This window comes from Mercurialis annua, linkage group LG3 (assembly GCF_937616625.2).
Source record: "Mercurialis annua linkage group LG3, ddMerAnnu1.2, whole genome shotgun sequence".
NCBI classification, from domain to species: Eukaryota; Viridiplantae; Streptophyta; class Magnoliopsida; order Malpighiales; family Euphorbiaceae; genus Mercurialis; species Mercurialis annua.
The window spans coordinates 57,274,956-57,295,071 of record NC_065572.1 but is presented as its reverse complement, the minus strand read 5'-3'; the positions used below and the strand labels follow the sequence as shown (position 1 = coordinate 57,295,071).

General features: G+C 32.6%; 4 protein-coding genes across 4 annotated transcripts; 2 read left to right on the top strand and 2 right to left on the bottom strand.

The window, feature by feature from the left end:
• Positions 1–9,042: 9,042 nt before the first annotated feature.
• On the top strand, positions 9,043–11,943 carry LOC126675210 (protein POLLENLESS 3). The gene is made up of 5 exons (XM_050369819.2): positions 9,043–9,394; positions 9,751–9,963; positions 10,183–10,331; positions 10,417–10,485; positions 10,620–11,943. Exons 1-5 carry the CDS (start codon positions 9,182–9,184, stop codon positions 11,665–11,667), a joined length of 1,692 nt encoding a protein of 563 aa, XP_050225776.1. The 5' UTR covers positions 9,043–9,181; the 3' UTR covers positions 11,668–11,943.
• On the bottom strand, positions 11,933–13,392 carry LOC126675211 (probable protein phosphatase 2C 28). The gene is made up of 6 exons (XM_050369820.2): positions 13,346–13,392; positions 13,203–13,259; positions 12,866–13,117; positions 12,512–12,785; positions 12,265–12,419; positions 11,933–12,196 (listed from the first exon to the last, which is right to left on the bottom strand). The coding sequence occupies exons 2-6, from the start codon at positions 13,245–13,247 to the stop codon at positions 12,059–12,061; spliced, it is 864 nt and encodes a 287-aa protein (XP_050225777.2). The 5' UTR covers positions 13,248–13,259; positions 13,346–13,392; the 3' UTR covers positions 11,933–12,058.
• Positions 13,393–15,810: 2,418 nt separating this feature from the next.
• Positions 15,811–16,936, bottom strand: LOC126675213 (putative germin-like protein 2-1). Its single transcript, XM_050369821.2, has 2 exons — positions 16,680–16,936; positions 15,811–16,381 (listed from the first exon to the last, which is right to left on the bottom strand). The coding sequence occupies exons 1-2, from the start codon at positions 16,792–16,794 to the stop codon at positions 15,846–15,848; spliced, it is 651 nt and encodes a 216-aa protein (XP_050225778.1). The 5' UTR covers positions 16,795–16,936; the 3' UTR covers positions 15,811–15,845.
• Positions 16,937–19,064: 2,128 nt separating this feature from the next.
• Positions 19,065–19,829, top strand: LOC126675214 (putative germin-like protein 2-2). Its single transcript, XM_050369822.2, has 2 exons — positions 19,065–19,182; positions 19,294–19,829. Exons 1-2 carry the CDS (start codon positions 19,065–19,067, stop codon positions 19,827–19,829), a joined length of 654 nt encoding a protein of 217 aa, XP_050225779.2.
• The last annotated feature ends 287 nt before the right edge of the window (positions 19,830–20,116 follow it).

Below are 20,116 nucleotides of genomic sequence, written 5' to 3'. Positions count from 1 at the left end.
CGCCTCTATTCCTCTCTGAGATATCATGAATCCCAAGAATTTCCCGCCTTGTACACCGAACGTGCATTTGTCGGGGTTCAGCTTCATTCCAAACTTATTCAGTATGTTGAATGTTTCTTCAAGATCTTTTGCATGGGTTTCTTCCTTCTCGCTCTTGATGATTAGGTCGTCTACATACACCTGGACTCGCCTTCCTATCTCGTCTTTGAACATGAAATTCATAAGTCTTTGGTATGTTGCTCCAGCATTTTTCAAGCCAAAAGGCATTGCCGTGTAGCAGTAGGTTCCTCCCTCCGTGATGAATGAAGTTTTTTCCTGGTCTTGCTCCTTCATCTGGATTTGGTGGTAGCCTTGAGCTGCGTCAGCTAGGCTATACATCGCGTGTCCAGCAGTAGAGTCCACGAGTTGATCGATATCTGGGAGAGGGTAGCTATCTTTAGGACACGCTTTGTTTAGATCGGTGTAATCCACACACATTCTGTTTTTCCCGTTGGCTTTCTTTACGATAACTACGTTAGCTACCCATTCGGGGTAGTGGACTTCTCGTATGAATCCTGCTTTCTCCAATTTTTCTACTTCTTCAGCGATTATTTTCTGTTTTTCTTCCGAGAACTTCCTTTTCTTTTGCTTCACTGGGTTCGCCGCTTCTGCTACATTTAGATCATGAGTAATGACTTGGGGGTCTATTCCGACTATTTCTGATGCGTTTGCAGCGAAGGTTTTGACGTTGTTTTTCAGCATGGCCGTGATTTCGCTTTCGATCTTTGGGTTCATGTTTGCGCCGAGATTTACTCTTTTCTCCTTGTCGAGTTGGAGTTTCTTTGTTTCGCCTTCGGGTGCTGTTTCTTTTTCTTCGATGTCGTGATTAAGGATTTCTTCTATTGCCATTGCTTCGCCTGATTCTTTTATTGCTTGCTCGTAGCACTTTTTCGCCTCGGCTCGGTTTCCTTGTATCGTGATAATTCCTTGTTTCGTCGGTATCTTCATGGTTAGCGCCTTTATGCTCGTCACGGCGGCTGAGTCGTGGAGGAAAGGTCTCCCCAGTATCGCGTTGTACGGCAGGTCGATTTCTACGACGCTAAACCGTGTAGGTAATTCCTCGCTTTTCCTTGTCCTTCCTAGCTTGACGTCGAGAGTAGTTGTTCCATTGGGCTTAATTGGCAAGCCCCCAAATCCTACCACAGGCGTGGCATTTCTCTTTAGTCCCGCTAGGTCTCCTCCTAGGCTTTCGTAGGCCTTTTTTGTTATCAGGTTTATTGCGCTTCCTTCATCGATTAGGATTCTCTCAACGTTCCGGTGTTCGATGATCATGGCCACTACCAGAGCTTCGTTGTGCTCTTCGGCTATTCTCCCGAAGTCCTCTCCGTCAAAAGTCACTGGAGGAGGAGTTGAGAGTTCTGTTGCTTTTCGTTTTCTCTGTGTCGTTTGATCTTTCAGGTTTACTCTTTCAGAAGTCATCTTCTTCAATGAGATTTGTTTTTGAGTTCAGAAAAGCTCCTTCTTTTGAAGTTTAGTTAAGCTTTTCCCACAGACGGCGCCAATTGATGGAGTCTGCCTTCTGAACCGGTGAGTGAACCTGCAAAACAGGGTAGAAGCTAACCGGACGGTGGTTGTCCGATTAACTCTCCGATGCTAAAGTCAGTTTAGAGCTTTGAGCAGCGTTTTGAGTATATGAATGTAATTGTGATTCTAGGCATACCTCGTGCTCCTTTTATAGTAGTCGAATATACCTAGTAGAGTTGTATTAGGTAGGTGAATCCTACTTTGTAGGGATTCGGCCGTATCTTAAGGATTTTCCTGATTTGTCGAGATCTACCTTAATCTGATAAGAGTCCTATTTAGGAACGTCTTCCTAAATAGTCTTATCTTCCTAAAGTAGAGCTTATCCTTCCATATGTAGTGTTTGTGTCCAAATAGGACAAGGTTTCCATATTTAGTCGTGTATCCGAATCCCGGACCTGACGCGCTCTTGGCGGATCATGTGGGATTCGGTCTTTATTAGTGTATTACCGAATCTTAGAGATTCGGTATCTCCTTCATATCTTTCCGTCTTCAGGGGGAGTCCGGTGTCGCCTGAGAGTGGATCTCCTGCAACTCGGCTCCATTATACTTACAGTAGGATTCGGTATCCATCAGTAACGATCTATTATAGGGACTATTAAAATTATTATAATATATATTTTTTTATAACGATTATTTTAATATCGTTTTAAATATAATTATTTTATAACGCCTAATAAAGTTGTTATTAAAACTTATACTTTTAGCAACGACTTAATTTATATCGTTTTTAAATATAATTATTTTACAACGACTAATCATATCATTATAAATTATATGATTTACCAACAATTTAATTTATTCCGTTTTTAAATATTACCATTTCACAACGACAAATAATTTCGTTGCTAAAACAAAGAAGAAAAGTTTAAAATCCCACATTAAAAATAAGTTTAATGAGAATGATGCACTCTCATTATAAAATAAAACCAACTTTAACTATAAATTTTATTTTTATTTTTATTATAATATATCAATATAAAAGTAAAAAAATATTAAATTTTAATAATATTTTTATTTTAATTATAAAAAAAATAAAAAAAATATTCTTTATAAAATTATATAACATATTAAATAATAATTACTATTATAATATTTTGACAACGATTTTTTTTATAGTTATTAATATCTTTAACAACCATTTTATAGATTTGTAAAACATATAGCGACGACCAACACTAAAAAAGTCATTATGAAAAACATTATATTATGCCAACACACACAACCACGTTTATCGTTGTTAAAAAATTTTAACAACCATATTTTTTGTTTTTATAACGACAACTGACGTTTTCAAAAATCAAATTTCTTGTAGTGCACTTATGAATTACAACCTCCATTTCTAAATTAATGATGTTTTGGCACAAAGCATACATATCAAGAAAGCAATTAATATGGACAAATTTTCCTAGATTGCTCTTACTGTAGTTTTGTTGGTATTTTGCAATTATCCATTTAAGAATGACAAAACCCATCCTAAGACCCCTCTATTATACTATTTTGACTCGAGAAGTCCCTATCCCAAAGTTCATCATGGCCGAGTCCTTTTTCTTTCAAAAATCGCATTTTTAGGCCCTTACGTGGATGGAAAATGACAAATGCGTCTCACTTGCCGTTAAAGAGAATATGAATAAGTAATCCATCAATTTTTATAGCCACGCATGCAACACATGGATCCTAGTCACATGCAATATGATAAATGGTGGGCCATGAATAAAAAAACAGAGATTTAATGTTGTCGTAAATTGCTGGATGGGAGGCATTTCTTCTATCCAATTAATTAGGGTTTGGAGGATGGAATTTAGGGTTGTGCCGGTGACTGATTCGTGGAAGGGGTCGGAGATTTTGCAGCCGCGGATAGATTCAGATACGGCGACGATGAAGCCAAGGAAATTTTGGTCGGAGGTGGAGCTGTGGAAGCGTGGGGTCAAGAGATTGGACGGTGGCCATGATTATAGCTTGTTGTGTATTGTTGTTAGGAGGGAGGTTTATCGCCGGAGAGAGGATCGGACGTCATGTTGGAGGCTTATCAACCACTACCATTATAACCACCACTTTCATACAAACCGTCGTTGCACTCGCTTCCTCTATTTCTAACAGAGCCACAACCACCCTTCAGATCTGAAGGAGCTAAGAAAATTAATGGAAATAAAAAGAGAGAAAATATTGAATAAATGTGTTAAAAAAATTCTGCAAATTCCATCACCTGCTACTTCTCTACGAGTAGAAATTTTAGAGATGCAATAAAGGAGAAGAGAGAGAATATTTTTTGAAAAGAAAAGAGTGTATTTTGATCTAACGGATTGAAAGGATATTTTAGTCAAAAGGTAGTCATGATTCACAAAACGTCAACTATTTTGGAACATTTAAGATAGTTTAGAATGTCGAACAATAAGGAATGGAGGGAGTAAATTGTATATCTAATTATCATGATTCTATTAGGGGAATTGTAATAATATTTACTGATTGAAAAAACGTATTTATAATAGGCCTAATTACTTAAAAATCTCAACCTCAAATTTTTTTTCGTTTATACCCTAATCTTGTAAAAAAGTCATTTGTACCCAATTTTGGGTTTTTAGGTTTCATCTCTATCCAATACAAAAGTATAATTGACAATTTAATGAATTAAAAGATGAAAAATTTAAAAACAATTAAATAAAAGGTTGTATTATACGTTTAATTAGTATATAAATATAAATTAAAGTATTATTTTAGTAAAAAGAGGCAATTTTAGTATTTTTGGGTAGAGATGAAACCTAAAAATCCAAAATTGGATACAAATAACTTTTTTATAAGGTCAGGGTATAAATGAAAAAAAATTTAAGGTGGAGGTTTTTTTTAAGTAATTAAGCCGTTATAATACTATTGCAAGAGAAATTAAGATTACTAAAGAGGAAGTAAAGTAAAAGACTACTATTGAGAAAATATGAGAAATTTTATCTAACATTCTTTCTCAAGATGGTGTTGCAGAAGAAACACCAATGTTGTTTCAGATTTGAAAAAGACGAGATTTTAAGAATGGCTTTGTTTAAAGCATATGTTAACTGATCACCAGATGAAACATGAACGACTCGAAGAGAAGAAGTTTGCACAAAATCTCGAACAAAGTGATAGTCAATAGCTAAGTGTTTCAAGTGAGAATGAAATATTGGATTAGCACAAAGGTATTGTAATATCCCAAAATTTTAATTCTTATGTTTTTCCACGTGCAATGATTTGGATAATCGGAGTTGTGAAAATTCAAATCTAAATTTAAATTAATAAGGTAATTATCCAAATGAAGTTATCTAAATTATCGGGATTAAAAAAATAAAATATATTTATTGGATTGAAAAAATAAATGTTTGAAAAAGACTATTTTAATTATTGGATGATAATATTAAAATTTGAAAAATATTATCCGTTAGTGTGGGATTGAGCGGGTCTAAGAAAAATCTTAAAAAATTAATGTAAAGTAAATTAGAAGTCCCGGAATAATATTTTTAGATTTAATATTTGCGATATAATTTTAGGAATTTATTGGTAAAATTTCATGAAATTATGGGATGGATTTAATAATTATTTGCAGTCGATAATTAAGAATCTGGGTTAAAATGCTAGAAAGTCACTTAACCTTTGAATAACCTAAGGACCAAAGTGGCTATTTATCCAAACTATTTAAACTCAAACAAATTGAGTTTGATGTCCACAAAAATCATTATCTTCATTTCTTTCTATCTCTCGCACACAAGAGAACGGCGACGAGGGTTTTGTTTCGTTCCGTTTGATTCCATTTTGTCGATTCTCGCGTCCCGATTTTGATTACTTCAATAATCTGCACGTACTTAAGATAATGAACGTAATTTTGGATTCGTTTCAATAATTATAAGTTTATATTTTGATATTTAAGCTAATTCGAGGTGAAACATTGAATTGATAGCTTTTGAACGTCTTTAATGCGGATCTGAGTTGGGTAGTCATGGAATTAGTGTTTTTGACGTTTTGGAACGTCAAATTGAAGTCAGAAAGGCCCAGGGATGAAGTTTCACGACCCAAAACTGTAGATTCTAACCGGTTGCATTCTCAAAAGTATATAAATATGTATGTCGTAAGCATGTATTGTTTGACATGTGTTTTTCAAATGTGTTGTCTTTGACATTATTTAAAATAAGATTGAAAATACCAAACATTACATACGAAAATAGTGAATAAGAATAAATGAGAACAATGTCATAAAGAACATCCAATGATAACTAAGATATAAGATTAATTCGATGAGTTGTCTCTCGGGAACTGTATCTTGTCAGTAACTCTGTTAAGAGTCTCAGGATGGAGATCTCGAATAAGTAAAACTTTCTCTCGGGTCTGGACCTAATAATAATGTATTGCCTCATTGATAACCATAATGTATTATGATGACTAGGTTTATTCCTGTATTTATTGATTGTGTTGAAATAGAACATAGTTTGAATTAAGATTTCCTATATCTGTGAAGTCAAATACCAAAGTATAAATGACTAGTATGAGAGCGATAGTATAATATATACAAAGTTTATCAGTTGATTTCGCTATTGATATCATAAAATAGGATATATTGATTGGTTTTACTTTCGATGTTAGACAAATGAGACTAAACAAATTATGATTATGAATTAAGAATCATAGTATATGAATGATTTATGATTACATTAAATTACAAAAATACTTATTATAAGTATTTTCAAAAGTACACCTATAAGTTGTAATAGTGAGTTTAAATGAAAAAGAGTTTAGAAATGTTTTTAAAGGATTCAAATTTACATAAAGTAATTTAAAGTGTTTTTTACTTTGTATAATATTAATTAGTAATATTATGAATCCACTCAGTTTTGTATTAACCATGTTTTCCATATAATTTTTCAGGAAAAGCCAGATTGATTGGAGGAATTTTTTTTGAAATTTTATTTTCTCATGATTCGTTTTATACAAGATATAAAAAGAAGATTTTATATTCTAAATGTCCGCATTAGTCTAATGTTTTGTGACTTTGTATAAATATTTACATGTTTTACCAGTGTTTTCAACCGGTTGAACCGGTTCAATGACCGGTTCAACCGGTTAACAATTTTAAAAAAATATAAGAAAAATTTGGGTTTATCGGTTTATTTACCGGTTCAACCTCCGGCTCACCGATTCAACATAGTTTTTTTACCGGTTCAATTTGGTTCGACCCAGTTCAACCAAAAGACCCGATTTTTTTACTGTTTTATACCAGACCACCTGCCGGATCCAGGTTCGACCGGATGGTCCGATCCGATTTTTAAAACACTGGTTTTAACTTTAATGTTTATATAATGGAATCATGTGTTTTATACTTCTGATTATAAGTTCCATATTAAATACTCCCCCCCATTCACAAAAGATAGACTTGTTTCATTTACACACATATTAAAAAATTTAGTTTATTTAGTTAGAATAATACTAACTTTCTATAATACCCTTATTAAATAGTTGATGCATTCCTCTTTTCTATGTATTTTTATTGATTAATAATTTAAAATCACTCATAAAGTATATATAAAACTATTTTTAATATTGAAATTATAAAAAAACATCAATTATTATTGTTATTAAAGCCATTATCACTTTATTTTAGTTGACTAAAGCTAATTCAATTAAGGTAATACATTTATCTAGTTAACTACTTTCTAATAATAAAAACAAGCCTATAATTTTAGACGCCTAAATTAGAAATAAGCCTATCTTTTATGGACAGAGGGAGTAGTATTTTTCTTCAAATTTTGATACATTATTGCAATTTTAAATTACGTTTGATCGAAAATATTTTTTTATGATGTCTTTTATGCACACCACAAATAATATCATAAAACTAATTATTTTAAATAATATTGGAGTTAATTTTGTTTTATTTTACTATATATAATAAATATGCTTTTATTTTAGGTTTAATGTCAAAAAAAATCATGAACTTTACACGTTTTCTCATTTTAATCACGCAGTTTAAATTTTCTCATTTTCATGCACGAACTACCACTTTTTCTCAAATTCATGCATGGCGCTGAGGTGACACTCATTTATTGGTGTAAAATGACCTCCACCTCAGCGAATTACACCAATAGAGTTGTGACACCTCAGCACCGTGCATGAATTTGAGAAAAAGTGGTAGTTCGTGCATGAAAATGAAAAAATTTAAACTACGTGATTAAAATGAGAAAACGTGTAAAGTTGGTGGATTTTTATGACATTAACCCTTTATTTTATTAAGGATAATAATTAAAAATAAACATTTTTTTATTTTATTTAATTATATTTTTCTTCTTAGATAATTTAAATAATTATATATCTATTATTTTATCTTTTAGTATTAATTGAACTGTTAAAATAATTTAATTTTAATCAAGTAGCCCTTTATTAAAAATTAAGTGAGTCAATGTAACTTTTTCTGACATTATTTCTGAGTAATTGTCAATTTTGGATTGCCTTTATTACGTTAAAGTTCATTTTATTGTATTATATTCGACAAAATATCATTCTTTATAGGTTTAATGTTTAAAAAATTCCGACCTTTCATCCCCTTTTCAATCCTAACCTGATGTTAAAAATTTATCAATTTTATCCTATTTTACATTTTTTTATTTCAATTGTACTCTGAAATATAAAATTGACCTTTATTTATTTGACAAAATTTCAAAAGAATTCTTAGAAAATGGTCAATTTAATATAAAAAGTTAATTTAATGTAAAAAGGATCAATTTAGAGAATTTTTGCCAAATAAAAAAGGGTCAATTTTATATTTTAGAGTTCAATTGAAATAAAAAAAATATAAATAGGATAAAATTAACTGATTTACAATGTCATAATAGGATTGAAAAGTGGATGAAAGGTCAGAGTTTTTTTAAAACATTAGGCCTTCTTCGTAACTCCTAAATGTTAGGATTATTTTGTGATTCTCCCATTATTTTATCATTCTTCAGAATTATATTCTTCGATCACGTCTCCAAAAACAAAAAATTGTCCACACTAATATTATTGTTTTTGTTATCAAATATGTTTAGCACAAAAATAAAAATTTAGCACAATTGCAAAATTCTAAACTCAACAAACACAAAATTGGTACAAACGATAAACAGAAAAATTATTGCACACAACCGTTGCGCCATGTCATTCGTGCAACAAACCAATTGTGCGTTAGCCATGTGGAAAATTGAATGATAAAAAAAATAAGTAATAATTAAAAGATTCCCTATCGCAAATGCTCATTGGCTTGATGTAAAAATGACGTGGCGCAACAGTTGCATGGGATAAACACTCCGATAAACAAGTCAATTATTTAATTTTGGCTGGTTATAATTATAGATTAACAATTTTTTAAACGGGTCAAGAAAATATTTTAAAATGAAAAAAGCGGCAGGCACGTGAGAAGAAGGGCTCATTCTCACACACGTGTGTCTAAAACCCCCAACGGCTACTAATTATAAAACGGCTACTTAATTCTTTTTCACTCTTTCAATCATCACAACTCTTCACTTCAACAATTTTCATTCTTTTTTATTATTTCTTGGTTGAATCTTCATCTTCTTGAACATTAAAGCAAAGGGTTTATTTTGTTTAATTAAAGATTATCAGCAAATTAATCACAATGTGGTCTAACCACGACAAGAATAACCATACTATTCCGGCTAGGACATTCTCTACGCCACCACCGTCATGGAAAACGTCGCCGCATTCTCCAGCAGCGGTGGTGATGCCCATGTCGGAGAGGAAGATCAGTGGTTGCCGACGTGATCTTTTTCATGTTGTTCATAAAGTTCCGTCCGGTGATTCTCCTTATGTCCGGGCTAAACACGTTCAGGTTTCTTTTATTTTCTTGGGTTTTCTTGTTCTTGATTTTCTGTTTCTTGGGTTGTTCTGGTTCTTGATTAGTATCCTTGTTTTACGGGTTCTTGATTAATTTATCTCGTAATCAATTATTTATGAATGTGTTCTATTTTCTTGATAGTCTTTGAATTCCATTTCTTGTTCTTGCTTGAAATGCTGATTCTTTTATTTTTTTGTTTGCTTCGGTTTCTTGATTTTTATGATTTTATAGTTTGATTAGTTTAAATTTTTTGCAATCAATCAAAGGGTAGGATTGAATGAAAAGGAACAGAGAATTTGCATTGTATGTTTATGTTTATGTTACTTAGATGTTGTACTATTTAAATGCAGTTGATTGACAAGGAACCGAGCAAGGCGATTTCGTTGTTTTGGGCTGCTATAAATGCCGGGGATCGAGTTGATAGTGCCTTGAAAGACATGGCAGTGGTGATGAAACAACTGGATCGATCCGATGAGGCCATCGAGGCTATAAAATCTTTTCGTCATCGCTGCAGTTATGAGTCTCAGGAATCTCTAGACAATGTTCTTGTTGAACTCTACAAGGTAAACTTTGCATTCTCTAGATTGTTCAATATGATTTGCTTAGTTCGACAGGTTTTTCTTTTCTTGATGCATGCAACTATGCTATATTGTATAGAGTTGCAATGTTGCACGAAAACTTCTCGATTCCTATATTTTGGCGTTTTTCAGCATTTTTCTTTTCGTTTTACTTAGTAGAGCTGCGGTGCTAATATGTTTTGATATGTTTTCTGTTTTGTGAAGAGATCTGGAAGGATTGAGGAAGAGATAGAAATGTTGCAACACAAACTGAAGAACATAGAAGAAGGTGTTGCTTTTGGTGGAAAGAGGACAAAGATTGCAAGATCCCAAGGGAAGAAGGTTCAAATAACAGTTGAACAAGAAAAATCAAGGTGAGAATGTTTTTCTGATATTTGTTTATGTTTTTTCAAGTGTAACCCTGAAAATGTGCATGATGCAGTGTTTTAATTGATTCAGGATATTAGGCAACTTGGCCTGGGCTTACTTGCAGCATCATGATTATGGTTTGGCTGAACAGCATTACAGGTAACAGTTCTATATTAATACGGCAACGTTTTAGATGTTCAATTTTTCGGGTTAGTTTGGTTAATTAATGTTAGAATTCAAACTAAGACCAAAAACCAATCTTTATTAACTAACTGAAAATCATTGTTTTGCAGGAAAGCTCTGGCTTTGGAGGTTGATTATAACAAGCAGTGCAACTTGGCACTTTGCTTGATGCATATGAAGAGGATTCCTGAAGCAAAGTCTCTACTTCAGGACATTAGTGCTTCATGTGGCAGAAAAGAGATGGATGAATCCTTTGCTAAATCTTTTGATCGTGCTGTTGAAATGCTCAATGAATTCGAGGAACGCTCTCTCTTGAAACCAATCCAAGACGACAAAGAGAACCTTGATAGTGGCTGGAGGAAAGGTCCTTGTAATGAAAGGTCTGATTTTTCTGGCAAAATGGTTGTTTCTCCTGCAGCTGTTCTGTATACACAACCGAGAAGAGATTCTGAGAGTTTACAAGGAGGTCAAAGAAATGTGCTAGCTCGTACTATTCGGAATCTTGACGGGGACTTACAAGAATCTGACATAAAATCGCAATCCAGTTTGGTTGCACCTGCTGACAGAAATTGGAGAGGGGTTGCTCAAGTCAAGAGCACAGGAAAATCACCATATCTATTATCGCAGCCGAGAACAGAAAGGGGGAGGTCAAGCTGGAGAAGCTATTCCAGGGAAGATAACAACACTAATGCCCAGATGATACCTGAAAAACAAGATCAGACCATTGTTTTCTATGAACCTAAGGGAAAATCCACAGATTCTGGTGGAAATAAGTTTGTCGGAATGAACAATTTATTGAAATCTGCAAGTAAGAGGTGGGCAGATATGGTTGAAGAAGAAGAACAGAAGTTACTAACTGGAGAAAAGCTGAGGTTTTCTTTTGAGGGTAGTTGGAAATATGGAGACGAATCTAGCGATGAAAATCTGGATTCCAATATGCCAATAGAAGAAGTGAGTCCTGTAGAAACTATAAGCCAAAAGCTTGAAGCTATTGATCTGAAAAATAGCTATGATACATTCAACAATTCTGGTTCTCCAAGGAATTCAACAGCGCGGCGTTCTTTATGTTTCGATGCAAAGAAGGACTCTCCTTTGAAGAGAAAGAACAGATTGCAGGTTTTCCGGGACATCACTCCAACTCCAGATGACAGTCCATGAACTTCAATCTGAAAGAACCTCAAGTGTGTATATATGTTTTCATCTTGAAGATTGCTGCTGCTCCAATCAAGTTTTGCAAGGAGAACTTTCTTACTAGGAAAAACTACAGTTTTAAGGCTTTCAAGGAGAAGTTCATGTAGAGATTGTGTATAGAAAGTTGATGCATATTAGCCTCTGATTTTTTGTTTGATTCTTATATTTGGTGAGCTTCTGTTGAACTAAGCCCTGTAAGTATTCATTTTTCCAGTATAAAGAGAGATTTAAAAGCAATTTATATATATGTGATCATTTTATCGCAACAAAGCTTGAAAAGGGAAGTATAAACACATTGTTCCTTGTACTGAAAAAGGAAGTTTAAAATCTATCTTAAACTCTCTATTTGTGGGAGCATTCATTTAAAAGTGACAACTATGCATGAGATGTCATCCATGCTTCCTCTGGCTAATGCCTCTGCTATCAACTTCTCTGCTGCTTCTTGAGAATCTTCCAACTCTCTGATGCAATCATAAGCTTCTTCATTCGACATCACCTGAATTATTTAATTGTTCGAATTACAGATGCAAGTGCAATAATAATGAAGTTTAAGTGAAGCTTTACCTTCCACAGGCCATCACTTGCCAGAATCAGGAATTCAGAATCTTCGTCGATAGCTTTTGTTATCACATCAGGTTCCGAAGAAATATGTTCTTTTAGCTTCCCATCTCCAAATGCCCTTGTCATCGCCAATTGTCCGTCCACTCGCGGAACATTTCCTGAATCATACAATCATTAGTCCTAGGAACATGAACATCACAAATATAGTACGGAAACAGAAACACTGATAAAAGCAGATGTCCCGGAAAACCTGGTCTTTCGGACACGAATCCTCCTCTGCTCTCAACAACCTCTTTCTCCTTCTGGGGCTCATGATCAACCGATAACTGCCTAGCCGTACCATTTCTACACAAAACTGCCCGCGAATCGCCAACATTGGCTACAATGAGCTTTTCCTGGTCTATCAGAATTGCAGTGACTGCTGTTGAGCCTCCTCTTGAACCAACTACTCCATCCAGAATCTCCTCATCAGTAATCTTGTATGCTTTCCTTATCGCGGATTTCGGGTTGTTCCAAAACTCAGACTGGTAAAACATAAACTTCAAGTCAGAGAATGTTTCTTGAAATATACCAAATTAAAGAAATAACACTAGTTTGTTCATACCTCACTCAAAATGTTATCAAATAGCTTGGATTGCAAGTACTTAGCAACATCACGACCAGAATGACCATCAAAAATTGCATATAAACCTAAATCATGGCCATTGATTTTTCTTCTTTCTGCTACTACATAATCTTCCATACCATGCTCCATTTTACCTCTAACCATATGATATCCATAGCTAGTATTTTTACTTGAACTCTCCTCCTCTTCTTCCTCTTCATCATTTTCTTCTTCCTCTTCTTCATCAGTTTCCTCCAAGAATTGCACAAAACAAACACAAATCAGAATAATTCATTAGAAATGATTCAAAAGAAAGGGATTTTAAATAAGGACTTACCTTGGAAATTTCAGGAACTTCTCTTGATAATTCTTCTGGTGTCATGTATTTTGATTTCTGTAATAGGTAGTGTTGTCCTCATAAGATATGGCATGGTTGAACATGAATTTGCAAAAAATAAGAATAAATGAAAGAATTGATACCTTTGGTACAAAGGAAATCCCATCATGGATCAAGATTGAGCTTCTTGTATGCTGATAAACACATGTACAACATCAGTAAACATAAACTATATACTAAAACAAAAGCTTGGTAATGAAGTTACCTTCATGGTACTGTATGTATGGTCCGTTAGTGTAGTGTAGATATATAATAATATAGTGTAGGAATAATATAAGTATATATATAGAGTAGATTGGAAGAGACACGTAGTGATAATACTATGAAAGTTTGGAGGTTGAGGTGCATTTTCACCGCTTCTCACAAATACGCCGAGTGGCCTTCCGTAATGTTTGTTTTTTTTCTAGGTTATGGCTTTTTCCACCAGACATGTTTAATGGGTGATACTGGCGGTTCCTTCATGTTCATCCACATTCAATTCGTTTTCGACGTTATATAAAGGGAAAAGATTTATTTATGCTTCTAAGGTTTGCTTCCGGATCAAAGAAGCTCTTAACGTTCGGAAAGTACAAATATATCTCTAACGTCTTAAAAATGAACAATCTTCATATTTTAACTTATAAATGAGACGTTGGGGGGTTTGGTTGTTGAAATTGAGGGGCTTGTTTGTTCATTTTTCAAAACGTTGAAGGTATACTTAAACCTTTCAAGATTTTGAGAGCTTACTTGATTTTGAAGTCAAACTTTAAAAATATAAATGATCTTTTTTTTTATTATAAATGCATCCATAATTCGATATATTCATTCTCATTTTTCAATTTAAATAATATGCAAGTCTAATAGATTGTAAATTAAATAATTCAATGCTAAACACTTATAAAATAGGGCTAATTATATAGCCTGTTAAGTAGAGGTATATTATAATTTATATGTGATGTATTGATTAAAATGAATCTCATCTAAAAATTTAGAATTAATTTTAAAGTAATTCATTTAACCCAACAAATTTAATTTATTTATTGTACCACCTGACGTGTCAACAAACGAGTGTATCACATTAAAGTGGGAAATTGAAATATACACTTTTGGATAGGAATTGAGCAAATATAAATATGCCACATGGTACAATAAAATGAGTTAAAATAGTTGGATTAAATAGCATTTTTCTTTATAAAAACAACATATGAGATGCAACGAGAATTAGGTCTTTGCGACTTAGTTTTATTTTTCCTTCATCAAAGCATTGTCCTTTTTTGAGGCTAAAACTGTAATTTTTTTTAAAATAAAAAGAGTTACAAATATAAATATATAAATAATTTATATTAAATTTTGAAATAATTTTTATTAAATTAAATCTGAATAAAATAAAATTCAATTTCGGTTAAACTTCTAATCCTTCACCTTCTGTTTTACATGGTTTAGCGACCGAGTCGGGTTTGACAACATTCATGATCACAATATCATAGAGATTCCATATATGTTTATAAATGATTCATACAAATTTCATAAAAACTTCACAATCCTATTTTATAATCATATAACAATATTGTAATTGTATCATAAAATCGTAAGACGAATCATTTATAACAATCTATAAAACATTCTTATAAAATACTCATTTTTTATTAATCTAATGAATTAATTTTTTTAAAACTTATAAAATAAACTTGCATCTAACAAAATTTCAGAATTGAACATTGTGAAATGCTTATAAACAATTGGCATTAGAGAATTTTATTGAACACTTTCGAAGTATAAAATACATAAATTATTAATTTTACATTAACAATATTAAAGAATGGTCGATTCCTATCTATTTTTTTTAAATAGATAAAATATCTCATAAATCGGGATGATTAGATCCTACCTGAATTTATTAATTAATATTCAGAATAAATTCATTTAATTATCATGTGGTTTCGACGTTTGACACAAATGGACCTACGAAATTTTTGACATCATAAAGAGTTATGTAAAATAAAGTTATTTAGAAAGAATTCTAAATAAACAATTCTTATTATTTTTATGTATTTTTTTCATGTTTTAATTTTTTATTTGGAGTACTCATGTATATATATAGCCGTTTAAAATTTGGGGTTAGAGCTTTCTCTCCCACAAATGATCTACGCGGTTCGAATGAGGATTAGTGTGAATGTGGATTAAAAAAAAAACTTTAGTCATACAAAAAAAAAAATCATTCCACATGACTGTCAAAAGTCAAAGCCACAATTTAGATAAATGAACTTATCCTTTAGTATTAACAAATTTGCTAATTTATTATGATGTTTACTTATTTGAAAAATAAAATTATTAATAGTAAATCTCTACATTAGTTCATACAAAATAATCTCGAAATCTATAAGAGTAATTAAATTCGACTTTCTTAAAATTGAAATACAAATACATTAAATTAAATCAACCAATAATCATTACATCAGATTCAGTTCCAAAATTCCTAAAAACAAATCCCATCAAATTAACATTACAAAAGAGAAAAAGAAAATTCAAACACAACTTAATGAACTCAAAGCCTTTCAGGCACACACTTGCAAACAAACGCAATCACATTGTAGCCAAAGAAAGCTAGAACTTTTGTTGGAGATAACCAACAACTTTAGCATCCAACTGAAAAGCCTTTGCAAGAATGTCACTAGGAATTGCAGGATTAGATCCAAACACAGCATTAGCCACAGTAATAACACCCGGATTTTGACTGCTTAGAGCCGCAATAGCCACAGCTTTACTCTGCCCTACATTTCTTTGGTAATGAATCAGATTTACTGGAAACACATACACATCTCCCTTGTTTAAAACCTTTGTGATGAGCTTGTTTTCGGGGTTAGACGTGACGAATCCTACTTCCAGGCTGCCTTCGACGACTGTTAGTATTTCGGAGGCACGAGGGTGGGTGTGCGGGGGGTTGATACCCCATGGAGCGTAGTCGATACGAGCTAGAGAGATGCCGAGAGTGTTGAGACCTGGAATTTGGACAACGTTTACTGGAGTTACTTTCGACCCGATTGGATTTGATGTGTTGCCTGATAAGTGAAGTCCGCTGAAGAAGAAGTCATTGGCTTGAACCACCTTTGCATCCTTGCAAGCTACACCGTTTACCACCACTGCCATAAAGCAAAATACAATATCATTTTAGTACGCATCAAGCAATGGAGCTTTCATAATTATGAGTATACAATAACCGAACTGAACCGATAAATTCAAAATCACGCAATTAATATGTTTTTTTATTTTACTTGATATAATTATGAGGCAGACAATTATCAGCTATTAGTAACAGCTGAATTAATGGCTTTTAATGAGCACTTTGTATGTGCCACTTTTTGCGTAAATTTTGAGTAGCGTAGTTTTTGCCATTTTTTGTGGCCTTATTAATTGTTTTAATGAATCATGCATATATACCTGCGGCGCTAGCGTCGGCCACGCAGAAATCTTGGAGAGGCTTAGGATCGGAAGCAAGAGAAAATGCGAAAGAAAGAGCAAGAAATCCTAAGAAGAAAAGAATACGAGCAGCCATTTTGATAACTTATTCTAAGTAATGTAAGTAATAAGAATCTAAGATGGGTGTAATCCTTGTAATAATGGTTGATCTATAAATAGAGGTGTTAATGTGTGGAGAAACCATGCACATATTATTTCCTATATATATACCTAATTTAGCAGTATTTGCCGTCTTTCCATTTGGGAATTATTATAATTACTTCTCATCATGTTATCCATATTTAATAAAATCATTTCTGGACTCGGTAATAGTGGTACCTTTTTAAGGAAGTTTCCTTCATAATTGTGTAACAAGTTCAAAACAACGTAATTTCTGTCTAATTTTATTACAATAATATTAGTCCATATTAATTATGTATATAATTCTGTTATAGTTTTATGATAGATTACGTCTGCCTGTCGTAATTTGATTGTTCTTTTTATTAATGAACAGATTGAATTGAGTAGAATAAGAATATGAGAAAGTACAGAAACTGTATAAATTTATTATTGTTTGCTGTATTTAATTTGTTGTCCTGTATATATGTAAAGCATATGCGGCCGGCTGTGACTTGATGTTAAGGTGGAAGGACGGATAACAATCGTATCAGACACAATTGAGCTGAAGTTTTCAAATAATCATGATGATACCATGCATTGATTCTGAATATTCATTTGAGTGACAGCTATATAGATCATATACTTAAGAATTAATGGATTTAGGTTCTCCCAGTAAATCCAACTGAAAAATATGATTATTTTATCGTACTCCAACAATCATTATCATTTAAAAATTCTTATGATGAGTTGATCTGGTCTACTAGAACTATCATTTTGAATAAAAAATTCATTATAAGTTGATCTGGTCCTTGGATACGAAAGTTGTCGGGTGTGGATAAAGATTTCTACTGTACTATTGACATAAGTGTTAATTAGTGATATATTGCATCCAAAACTGGCTTAGACACTATCAAATTCTTTTTAGGTAAAAAGTATTCATCTATTCATAATTACATCTCCTTTGTTAAATATACAATGATTTTAATATTTTACCAGTTTAATCCATCATTTTGTTCACTTTGTCAAATATACCAATAACTTATTTCGAGCTGACATAACGTATTATTTTACGTCCACATTTACAAAATTTATCCTACTTGACATATATACTATTGCGCCACGTCAACTATAAACTAAATATGAATGTGTTTGGCATCACTCAAAAAGATGATAAACTAAATTAACAATTTTTTTAAATAATGGCATATTTTTTTTGATAATTAAATAATGGCATATTTAGCAAACAAACTATACATTTTTACCTTCATTTTAATTGGTTATTATAAGAGGGAGGAACATACTTCGACTTCAAACTTTTAGATTTGAATAATGTGGTCTAATTAGTGGTATAATGAAAATAAATAAAAATAGGGTTAGATGCAGTAAACTAAATCACGAATTTTATAATTATGAAGTATGAACTTTAATATTGTATGAAATCAGTTATTTTTTTTATAATTATAAAATCAATTATTAATTTTTATATTTTAACAAATCATAACACTTACGTATTAATTTTGCATTGAAAAATTATTGATGGCGACATCAAAATATACATCGTTTCAGCAACCACATCAATTGAAAATATATATGTGTGCCATCTAATATGTGTCACTTCTTGTGGCAAAACTTTGAGTAGAAGGTTTTTGCCGTTGTTGGTGGTTTTTAATATATTTCGGTTCATCAAAAAAAAATTACCAAAAAAATAAAAGTTTATGACTGACTTTAAAAAATTTAAAATTTATGTTATAATCACAAAATATGTTAAAATTTATGATTTTTTATAATTAATCCTTAAAACTGATAATATCAAATTAATAACTAACGGACGCTCATTCAGCACTCTAGTTTCGAACCATTATCCACTTTCCTAAGTTGATCTTGCAGAACCAGCATCTAATCTAACTCATAATTAAAATGAAATACATTATCCAATTTAATAACATTGTGATAATGACAATACATTTAAAAATCAAGGCTATTTTGGCCGACTATCAAGAACGTTGCGATTTGTAAAATATTCTCTCTTATTTTGCCGGCAGAACATATGGATAAATGTGACTGTTTCTGCATTAATATACTGCATGAGTTTTATACAAAAAGGTGATGACTATTTCAATAGATATATCAATGGTCCATCCGTATGACCACTTAATTTATATGTATATAAATAGATGAAGGTGAGTGCAGTTTCTCCAAAATACAAAACTACTTCTCAAGCACTTAATCATATTATAGGATTTTGAAATGGCTTCTCCAATTATTTCCTTACTAGGATTTGTGATCTTCTCATTCTTTTGTTATGCACTTGCATCTGATCCAGCCTCACTTCAAGATTTCTGCGTGGCAGATGCAAATAGCCAAGGTAATATTAATATACATGCACAAAAATATGATAACTCAACACGTACGACTGACTCAGTATATATGGTTCAATTAATGATTTTCTAATTGCATTTCATCTGTTTGATGACAGTTACAGTAAATGGGGTTCCTTGCAAGGATTCCAAGATGGTCGAAGCCAATGATTTCTACTTCAGTGGACTTCACTTAGCAGGAAACACATCAAACCTAGCTGGTTCAAAGGTAACACCAGTCAATGTAGCTCAAATACCGGGTCTCAACACTCTCGGCATCTCCCTAGCTCGTATCGACTACGCACCATCGGGTATCAACCCACCCCACACGCACCCTCGCTCCTCCGAGATCCTGACCGTTGTTGAAGGCAGTCTCGAGGTTGGATTCGTCACATCTAACCCGGAAAATCGGCTCGTTACTAAGATTCTGTACGAAGGAGATGTTTTTGTGTTTCCTGTTGGTCTCATCCATTTTCAAAGAAATGTGGGAAGTAGTAATGCAGTTGCTGTTGCTGCTCTAAATAGCCAAAACCCTGGTGTTATTACAGTTGCTAATGCTGTGTTTGGATCTAATCCTGAGATTCCAAGTGATGTTCTGGTTAAGGCTTTTCAATTGGACAAGAATGTTGTTACGTATCTGCAGTCAAAATTCTGAAGGAAATTATGTCAATCATGGAACAAGAAAATGATTCCTTCTGTCTGTTGTAGTCTGTTTGTCTGGTTTGGAGTTTGCTTTTGAGGTTTTATTGTGTATGTTTTTATTTTCGTTGATTGTTGCATGAGTCATTGTATTCTTTCCATTTATTTTAAACTAGTAGTAAATCTCTGCATTTAATTATATTTTTAAAATAAATTCTTACAATTAATAGCTAAAATTTAATATTTTAATACTTTATGGAATAATAAAATATTTTTTCAATTTGAAAAACCAATAAAAACTAG

Excerpts from the sequence above, each read along its gene's own strand:
- LOC126675210 (XM_050369819.2), top strand. The coding sequence starts at position 9,182 with ATGTGGTCTAACCACGACAAGAATAACCATACTATTCCGGCTAGGACA. Across the intron at positions 9,395-9,750 it reads TCCGGGCTAAACACGTTCAG|TTGATTGACAAGGAACCGAG; the intron begins GTTTCTTTTATT and ends ATTTAAATGCAG. Across the intron at positions 9,964-10,182 it reads TTCTTGTTGAACTCTACAAG|AGATCTGGAAGGATTGAGGA; the intron begins GTAAACTTTGCA and ends TGTTTTGTGAAG.
- LOC126675211 (XM_050369820.2), bottom strand. The coding sequence starts at position 13,247 with ATGACACCAGAAGAATTATCAAGAGAAGTTCCTGAAATTTCCAAG. Across the intron at positions 13,118-13,202 it reads AAGTTCCTGAAATTTCCAAG|GAAACTGATGAAGAAGAGGA; the intron begins GTAAGTCCTTAT and ends CAATTCTTGGAG. Across the intron at positions 12,197-12,264 it reads CAAGTGATGGCCTGTGGAAG|GTGATGTCGAATGAAGAAGC; the intron begins GTAAAGCTTCAC and ends TAAATAATTCAG.
- LOC126675213 (XM_050369821.2), bottom strand. The coding sequence starts at position 16,794 with ATGGCTGCTCGTATTCTTTTCTTCTTAGGATTTCTTGCTCTTTCTTTC. Across the intron at positions 16,382-16,679 it reads GGCCGACGCTAGCGCCGCAG|TGGTGGTAAACGGTGTAGCT; the intron begins GTATATATGCAT and ends GCTTTATGGCAG.
- LOC126675214 (XM_050369822.2), top strand. The coding sequence starts at position 19,065 with ATGGCTTCTCCAATTATTTCCTTACTAGGATTTGTGATCTTCTCATTC. Across the intron at positions 19,183-19,293 it reads GGCAGATGCAAATAGCCAAG|TTACAGTAAATGGGGTTCCT; the intron begins GTAATATTAATA and ends GTTTGATGACAG.